Source organism: Pollicipes pollicipes, unplaced genomic scaffold, assembly GCF_011947565.3.
Source record: "Pollicipes pollicipes isolate AB1234 unplaced genomic scaffold, Ppol_2.1 Scaffold_2555;HRSCAF=2994_pilon_pilon_pilon, whole genome shotgun sequence".
Taxonomy (NCBI): domain Eukaryota; kingdom Metazoa; phylum Arthropoda; class Thecostraca; order Pollicipedomorpha; family Pollicipedidae; genus Pollicipes; species Pollicipes pollicipes.
Window position 1 is genome coordinate 44,216,983 of NW_023596136.1, and position 9,021 is coordinate 44,226,003.

Sequence of the window (9,021 nt, forward strand, 5' to 3'; positions counted from 1 at the left end):
CTTTCCCCGCTGCGGAATATCATTGGCATGTGCCGACGTTGATAAAGCGTCCATTATAGCCGAACTGAACAATTTAATTCGTCCGTTATGCAACGAAACACCGAGTTGACTGATGTTTCTTGAACGGGATGCTTGGGAAAGCATCAAGCGGTACTAACACACGTGCTTTGATACGCATCAGCAAAACCAGCCTAATGTGGTAACCATTATCATAAATAACTACGACTGACAAAACACCGTCTTAGGGCCTTTGTGTGCTTTCAACAACGATTTTTAGCGAGATCTTTTGGACCTCGTCATGTCTCAGCTCATTTTTCACGCACGGCCACCGACACGGTGACAGCGGGGGTCTGTGGTTGCGGCGCCACGGCGGCCGTCGTGCCATCCAGCTGGCAGCAGCTGACTAAGCCTGCAGCCAGCCGCCAGCACAACTGCCCCAGCAACCAGCCGCTGAACGCCGTCAGCTCCAGCATGGTGATGACGCTCGCCCCGATGAGGAGGCTCGTCTGACCTCCGAACGCGCCCAGCCAATCCCACAGCGACGTCTTGGACAGCTCTATCCTTCTGTAGTTCAGCCTGTTGAAGAAGATGTTGACCGCCGACATGGTCCAGTTGTGACCTGCTGCGTAGTGCTGTTGGAAAGCCCCGCCTTTGGTGAGGAATTCTCGCTTGAACGGTGTGGAGTCCGCGGCGGATTCATACGTGAGCTCCGTGCAGAGCGAGCGGCAGGAAGGCCCTCGGACGAGCCGGCTCGTCTTGTGGACGTCTTGCGACAGGCTGCGGCACGACAGCAGCTGCAGTGGCGTGCAGACGTCGTCCCAGCTCGGCTGGTCGTCTGTCAGCGAGTGCATCAGCAGTGGAGTGCAGTTGCAGGACGCTCGGTAGCGCTCGCGCAGCGACTCTAGGTCGCAGCTCGCGAGGGTTGACAGCCGCGTGCTCCGGGAGATGTCCTTCTGTGACGGCAGGGCGATGCAGGCTGGCTGGTACAGGTGCAGAATGTCGCGATACCACGCGGTAACCTCTATCTGACGACGAGAACCGAGTCATGGAAAGGTGATGGGCTGGGTCTGGTGGCAACTGTGAACGGCCAGTACTTTTAAAATCAAGTCGCATTTCTTGGCAACAAAACATAGTTTAGTCGTTTTTGGAGAACCATCTTCGCGGTTTTGAGTTGAGCGCACCAAAATAAAGACAATTATGACAACAGTGCCTAACCAGGTTTTCGAAATACAAGTTTGAAACCGCTACTTTCAAGTCGAAATATCAGATTACGTTCTTGGAGATGTCTTTATTTCCTGTCAAGTTTGCACTGACGCTCTACAAATTACTAAAACAACACAAGCATCGCACGCAGACAGCAGAGCCCCACAACAGCTTTTCTCCCGTTCTTGAGTTTATTCTTTATGTGCATCACTTTTATCACCCACGGCTAATATGTGAAAAGGTCAGTATCAATATTTCACTAGCCGGAAAATCAATACTTCTAGGTAAGACATTCAAGTTTCAAGGATATTTTCCCTCTGGCTTTTGTTAGGCGGATCACGAAAAGAGCATCCGTGCCCTACAGTACCGCGCCACGGCTCTCTTGTAACAGGAAGGCCCTTTCTAGTCCGTCGTCAGCTGACCGCGGTCAACTGTCAACTGCGGTTGTCAACTGCGGTCGATTAAATCCTTTTTCCTGCGATACGAATCCAGGACCGATGAGGCAGGGATTCTTCATCGCATCCCCTTATTCAACGCGACATCGCCACAAAGCTTCAACTATTTTGAAGACGTAGTTGAACTCAGTGAGTGACGTGATATGAGCCTTTTGCACGCATTTATCTAGAGCTTTTTGCGGCGTCTTCGAACAGTCGGTCTGCCGAGCATTTGTTACCGCCTAAGTATAATGGTGATATTCATAAATGCATCTCCGGACATGCTTTCTGAATCTATATTTAAGGCACCATGCACGTTCATTGATGGAAGAGTTCAAATATATTTACCCGTGGTCCTTCCTAACAATAAATGTGGAGTTACTCATTTTCTTGGTCTCAACTTTATTTAAAAGATAATATTTCTGTCCGGAAAACAACCTCAGTATGAGCCTTATTTTGTGCATAAAGAAAAAATACGCTACAGAACAATACTCTCACTCACCTCAGTCATTTTGAGAGCTAGCATGGACAAGTGGCCGGAAGGCAGGATGTGGCTGTTCGTCCCCATCGAGTCCTGGAGCTCTCCGTGATAGGGCGTTATCACCACCCGCATGCCGCTGGTCGACGTCGCCAGCGCGTATCGGGCGTCCATATACGAGTCTGAAACGACACTGTGGCTGAGGAGACGCGCTGACTGCCGCGCCAGTATTTTTAACACGAAGTTCACGATGATTTACTATGTTGTGACGATTTGCTCCTTTGACACTGCGTGATTGTGTCACGCTCAAAGGAAATGTTCCACATTCAAGGATGCTGAAGCAAGCATCAGATATTATGAACCGAGCTCAGATATAACTATTGGTATACTTTGAAGTGGAGAAGACTGCTCTAGGCAACCAAATTTATCCATGAAGTAAAATATGCTCGTTAATATAGCTGGGCGTCATCATCTGATCGCATCATCAAACGTTCGCATCCAACCGTTATCGTCAACGAGTGGTATTGTCTCACATAATTCTGTTCGGTTCTCCCTGAGGAGAATGGAGAGACCTCCGCTATCGCCGGGCCTTGTCTGGTTCCAGTCGCTTAGGAGGCTGGAGAACATGGTGGACACACAGCGCGCTTGGTAGTAGACGACGTGGGAGAGCACGTCCCGGCAGCACTCATCGGTGTCCAGATACCTGTCCTGCATGTAACAGCCTAGCACCAGCTCCCGGCATCTGAAACCGGGGGTGCCTTACATGTACCAGCATTGCACCGGCCCTACACACCTGAGTCGGTGAGCTCCGTTTACGTAGCAGTCCAGCACCAGGTCTGCACCACCTGCAACGAATGCAGATGGTGCAGGAACACCAGGACCACCAGCAAATCTGGACCGTCTGTGACCACCCGCCAATTCTACAAAAGTATATGCATTGTCAGCATATACACATCAGTATCGAATGCAAAGTTAGCATTAAATAACGTCATAGTTCTTATTTAAGAATTTCGCTGATCAAGTGAAAACATGAAATGCAGTCTATGTATACTTACTTCGGTGAAATATCCTCAAGGAGACCGAACGCTGTCGTCTTTTGTTTGATCAGGGCGGTCTGGAGCTCTTCTTCTAACTGGCTTTGAAGTGTGATATTAGTGATCAGAAAGGGATTTACGCTGTCATAATGATCGGCCATCATTAGCAGATACGTTGCCAGCTGAGTGCTCATGTTATACTCTGAAATGGATGGGAGGAGGGCGGGTTTGCACCTATTTTATCAACTCGGCTACGCACACAAAATGCGATGTTGATATTGATAATTACAGCAATTGGTCGGAATCAATGACACAATGTGCAACAATACTTCGATACATCGCATAACGGCGATAGGCGCAGAGCTGTGACAAACAGCGGGGGCAAGGACAAAAGCAAATACTTCGAAGAAATATATTTCAAGCAGTTGTGGCCATAATTAATTTTAAACTTCAACCAGCTTGGGAATGTGATGCGGCCGCTGTTAAGCGGAATACATAGCAATATCTGTGCAGGCATTTCGATGAATACCATAGTCACAACAAGCGCAGGATAAACAGGCGTAAGGTACAACAGATGTACAGTTTCGGCAGCTTCCTTAGTTGGCTGTAACCTATTACCTTTAAGCCTCACCAAGTTGATTGGGTTTCTCAGCGGACATATGGTAATGGCTGGAAGTGCCATTCCCACGCGTCGCGCGTCGACAAACGTGAACTTGCTGATGTCTTGACGCCGTACCAAATAGTCATGCGTGGTTTGTATTCCTGAAAGAGCAAGCACGTGAACCGAAAGAAGGGAACGTTTATCGCTGCTGCACAGCGACGCGGCATCATGAGGCAAAAAAAAACAACAGACATTTGGTCCCATAAGCAGCCTTAACCATGACCTAGCAAAAGGTTAAATGCATACCATCTAAGCCCCTCCTTACTTAAATTGTGTATAAATTCAGCATAAGTATGTCTGATGAGCAGAACACACATATTTGTATTGCCAAAGCAAATCAAAGCATGCATGACATCAGCGGCCTCAGTTTGACCTCAGATGTAACAAACGGGCCCAAAAACAACACTTTTGAAAGGCTTAGACCATGGCCATCTTATTTTTCTTTTTTCCGTCACCCATTTTGTCTTTAAGTCATCGATAGGGCTTTGTCCTTCCAAAGAGCATTTGTCATAAATTGACGTCATAAGATGTGATATGGTTGCATTACTGTCTCCGAAAAAATTGATCCACTGCGCCAAATTTGTATAGGTGAAAATCTCGTCAAACACCATTAAAAGTCAACCATTTCACATTTCACCCTCTAGCAGCCGCTGCTTCTGCTCCGTTCGAGGGTCTCCGATCTTCTGCCCCTCCATACTGTCGGCGCTGAGAGAGCAGCGAAAGAGGACGGCGAAAAAGAGGACGGCGAAAAAGAGGACATGAGCGGGAGCGCGACAGGGCCAGTAGAGTCTGCGCAGGGACTGGACCGTCGGACAGTTGCTGCACAGAGTAACGACAAGACATACGGGACAGGCCCGGGCGATGGCATGTGCTGAGCGGTTGGGCTAGCGCGAAGTTTCGCCCCCTCGGTAGCCAAGGGTTTGGGGACTCGGCCATAATTGCGGGGAGGAGAAAGATCTTCTTAACACGCCCTTGTGTCTTCTTGAGCTTTTTGCTGTGTCCCAGAATGGTCCCAACTGGTGCTGTCCAGAAAGTAAGGTTTTTGACCTCTGTGATTTGGAAAGGATGAGACCGGGGCTCAGGGGTTCCAACCCACTCGCAGCCGTTTTGAGACTAAAAAAGATAGAGCTTCGCGGGAAATGGTGGATTTGTCCCAATGAGATCTCGCGATGGGACGGTTGGTAACATGCGCTGTACCGCTAAGTCACTTATTGACCCCACTATGCTTGAGCAGAGGTTTTCTCTGAACATTTTTCGATTTCGAGTTGACATAATATTTATGAAAACATGGCACGTAGCGGAATGAAACATGCGCATGCGTGCTCATTATTTTTTGTTGTACTGAGCACGTCGACACGAAGTGTTATGTGTTTTGAGCATTTTGTCATAGGGCAGGGCTTCGCTAATGTAGCGGTTTGACCCATCGCGAGTGATGGGCGTATTCATTGGCTGCCGCTCGCTGCCCGCGCTGGTCGTGGATCGCCATACATTGTTCCTCAAACGAAACGTTCATTCTCAGAGACCAGAACCGTGAATGCTCTCGAGGCTGTCGAAAATTCGGGCGTAATTACATGAAACATGAAATTAAAAAAATAAAACGTCAGAGATATGTCCTCAGAAAACTTTTGCAGGGTCGCATCGATCACCCGCTACCAAGGCAAGGGTTTAAACTAAACGGAAGCTTTGCGCACGTTGTGCGACGGATACAAATGAAGGAGCTCGAAAACGAAGCGCCAAATACAACTTATGAGCGTGAAATTGAAAGAAAATTGTTACACCGAAATGTCCGCAGTTCATATCTTTCGGTCACCACATCACATAATTCATGCAACCGTAACATGATAAAAGTCATGGGAAAGTGAGGATCTGCACCAGACCGTGGCTCATAAAATTTTCATTAACAGTGCATCGACAACAACCACGACACCAGCAAATCACATCATCACACATGCGCGCTATTCTAGAATTAGAATAAACGCATAACAAATTACTTGATAAACTCCCAATTTTTTCATGCGATTGCACCCAGCGTTGTGCCAAACTGTCATGATGTTCCGTTTGTCACGTTCATAAGCCTGCGTGATCATTATTCAATAATACAATTTTTTCGGATAGAAATGGTTCTTCAAAAGGTAGGTGGCTGACAATATCATTCTTGCTTTGTCCCACCTGCTTCCAAAAATAGGGCAACTACAAAAATGACGTAAATTGTTCAGTGCATCTGCGAGGAACATCATGTGTATACTTAAGGTAGCATTTATCACCTTATTCCTCGTGGGATAGCCCAGAGAATGGACAGATAGACGTATTGACGTATTGACATATATAAGTTCGGCTATATGCCTTTATCACGCTAATATCAGTAAAAAGTTCAAAACTGTCTGCCGACCTCGCTCGACTTCTCAGGATTTCAATGTTTATGCGTAAATTAATAACAATCAAAACTAATCATAAACGAAATACTAGGCCCGGGTGAAAACCGAACCAATTAATCAAGCAAGCTGATCAATGTGCAACCCGGATCAATTCAGTAGAAACAAATGCAAACACAGTTTAATATATCTTCTTATGGAGATCCATTACTTTGGTTTTTCTGCGAGGAATAATTCTATTAAATTTATCTTGTTCTAACACACAAAATATCAATTAAGCATATGAAATGCATTAACAGCGGGGCTCTGGTTCATGCTGCACCGAATAAGCCCTTCAATAAAAATAAACAATTGAAAGAAGAAAAAAAATAAATGTAAAAATCCGAGTCGATCCAGTTCAAACAAAAATTTATGGTTGAAACTAACACGCAGAACTATAGAAATAGCCGTTTGCACGTCACATAAATTTAAAACGTTGTGAATAGAGGAGAAAAAGCTCAATCCAAGGCCAGTGAAGGTGAGCTTTCTAAAACAAGACCCTATGAAGAGCCTATTCCGCACGCACGCACGCACTCACGCACACACGCACACACATACACATACACACGCATATATATATATATATATATATATATATATATATATATATATATATACATATATGTATGCGTATATATGTCGCCACTTACCGAAAATGACACTGGCACAAAACAAACTGAAAGTGATGGCTGTCCAGAAGAGGCGAAGCGGCGAATTGGTTGCGTTGTTGGCCACGGGCAGCCCGTGCATGGAGGTATTTGACGCAAACGTTGACACGGAGCGTCTCATCGCGGCGGCCATGGCAGCCGGACCGTCGGCAGGGCCGGCGGACAGGCCCCCTGTCGCTCTGGCGCGGGCTCTGTGAGGCTGCCGACTGTCGGACAGCGCAGGCAGCTCCAGCGTCGAACACTGCCACCGTCAATAGCCTCCCAGTTTGCCACTCACTGCCCGAAGATATTCCACCTGGGGACAGTGACGTTCTAACAGTTTGCTTTTCGGAAGTAACGACGATATAGGTTTGCGTTGCCGTTCGGGAACCTTGCAGGGCACCGCCGGGCGTGTTTGTCTAGTTGATGCGCCGTCGGTGCAGGCATGTCGCAAATGTTTGCGCAAATACTGACTCATGCGGGCGTTTGCACAGGCGTTCAGTGTTGTCTACTACAAAGTCGATGCATGCGGTTCGCGCCTGCCTGCTGTTTGACATTTGTGCCAAAGAGCGTCATTTAGTTCACGCCATTACGAAAAGGCTACAATGAGAGCGTGGTACCAGCCATCGCTATACGTCATGGCACAATAGCAATGACTTGCCACTTTTTGTAGTGTACCGCAAGCTTGGAATTTTGTAAAATGTAACATGCAAAGTGTGCAAAATGTAACATGCAAAGTGTGCAAAATGTCACCAAGCATACATGAACAACCAGGAAAAAATGAGAGACATGTACGAAATTTATCTTTAGGAAGCAACAGACGATTTCTTAGAATCAGGTCCATGTTTGTCCTCTGTCATTCTTAGTCGTTCTTACAACAATATTTTGGTGTGAACGGAATCGCACTCAGTGCAACCTGAAGAGCCGTCAGGACAGACAACCCTTGCTGAGGTGCATACCGTGACTGAGTCACCTTTCATCGTGTGCAATGTGCATGGAAATTTGCGTCCACATAGCGGAGAAAATGACGATTATGAAAAAAAATAGTGTTAGCGAGCAAACGGGCTGTCGCTGCCGGCGCAGCGGCGGCGGCTCCGCGAGGGTGTGAGCGGCCCCTCTGCCGATTGGTTCCCACCATCTGAAGCCCATAAACCCACGTGGGTTTATGCGGACACGCGGGCGGGGACGCAAGGTCCCTGCCGAGCAGTCCACGTTCAGAATCCGCCGGCGAGGCTTGACGCGAACCGCGACAGCGTTTACGACGACGCCGACGACGACTTCGGAGGGTGCGACGCCGCCCTTCCAACCCCTCTCTTACATTTGCCTGGCAACTCTTTGGCTAATAGAGACTCTTTCCTTTCAACGTCTTAAGTCGATGGTCCTCCTGAATACTAACGAACTCTTTCGCACGAACAAATGGGTATCATTTGAGTGGTGCCCAAATCGCTCTCATCTCTAGATTATTTTGACTTCAGCGTCAAAGTTTTAGCACGGTAATTTAACCATGGCAATACAAATAACTACCCTCGGATTGCTTATTGAGTCTGGACGCATTACTATCGATGGATTTCATGACTAAAGATTGCATTTTACGTACATTGGTTATATGTGACGTATATTTATTTCAGGAACAAAATGATGAGAGCTAGCGGTGAACAGACATGCAACCTGGGGGTGCTAGGGTGAATTGATATGCAGCCACCTGGCAGCATAAGCACATTCCCTGCTCAGGTATATTGGGATCTCTCACGAATAAAATTAGGCTTCATGGCACAAATCGATAGCAGGGCATCACCATACGTTTAACAGTGGTCCACTATGTGTATGTATATATATATATATATATATATATATATATATATATATATATATATATATGTCTCTCCCTCTCTCTCTCTCTCTCTCTCTCTCTCTCTCTCTCTCTCTCTCTCTCTCTCTCTCTCTCTCTCTCTCTCTCTCTCTCTCTCTCTCCCTCTCTCTCTCTTCCTGATTAAGTGAGGCCGGCGGGTGAGGTATGTGTATTCGATGAAGCCCAGGATTGTGCAAGAGCCTAGTTAAAACATGACATTTATGTAATGTTATGCATGAATATATATATATATATATATATATATATAATTAATCAAATTTATGTACAAAATACGCGCAAGCTT

General features: G+C 46.7%; 1 protein-coding gene across 3 annotated transcripts; it reads right to left on the minus strand.

Annotated features, from left to right (window-relative positions):
• Positions 1-86: 86 nt before the first annotated feature.
• LOC119106426 (uncharacterized) lies at positions 87-4,441 on the minus strand. Of its 3 annotated transcripts, none has more exons than XM_037230074.1 (5): positions 3,768-4,441; positions 3,171-3,351; positions 2,649-2,857; positions 2,140-2,297; positions 87-1,025 (listed from the first exon to the last, which is right to left on the minus strand). In XM_037230074.1, the coding sequence occupies exons 1-5, from the start codon at positions 4,012-4,014 to the stop codon at positions 309-311; spliced, it is 1,512 nt and encodes a 503-aa protein (XP_037085969.1). In that variant the 5' UTR covers positions 4,015-4,441; the 3' UTR covers positions 87-308. The 3 variants fall into 3 exon arrangements, with proteins under 3 accessions (XP_037085969.1, XP_037085983.1, XP_037085975.1); XM_037230088.1 differs by lacking the exon at positions 2,649-2,857 and adding an exon at positions 2,909-2,960; XM_037230080.1 differs by lacking the exon at positions 3,768-4,441 and having other exon boundaries at positions 3,171-3,421.
• Between the last annotated feature and the right edge of the window lie 4,580 nt (positions 4,442-9,021).

Bases quoted from the DNA above. Each gene is read 5' to 3' on its own strand.
- LOC119106426 (XM_037230074.1), bottom strand. From the start codon at position 4,014: ATGGGACCAAATGTCTGTTGTTTTTTTTTGCCTCATGATGCCGCGTCG. The intron at 2,858-3,170 runs GTAAGTATACAT...CCCCGGTTTCAG, and splicing joins CTTGAGGATATTTCACCGAA to ATGCCGGGAGCTGGTGCTAG. The intron at 2,298-2,648 runs GTGAGACAATAC...GTGTCGTTTCAG, and splicing joins GGAGAACCGAACAGAATTAT to ACTCGTATATGGACGCCCGA.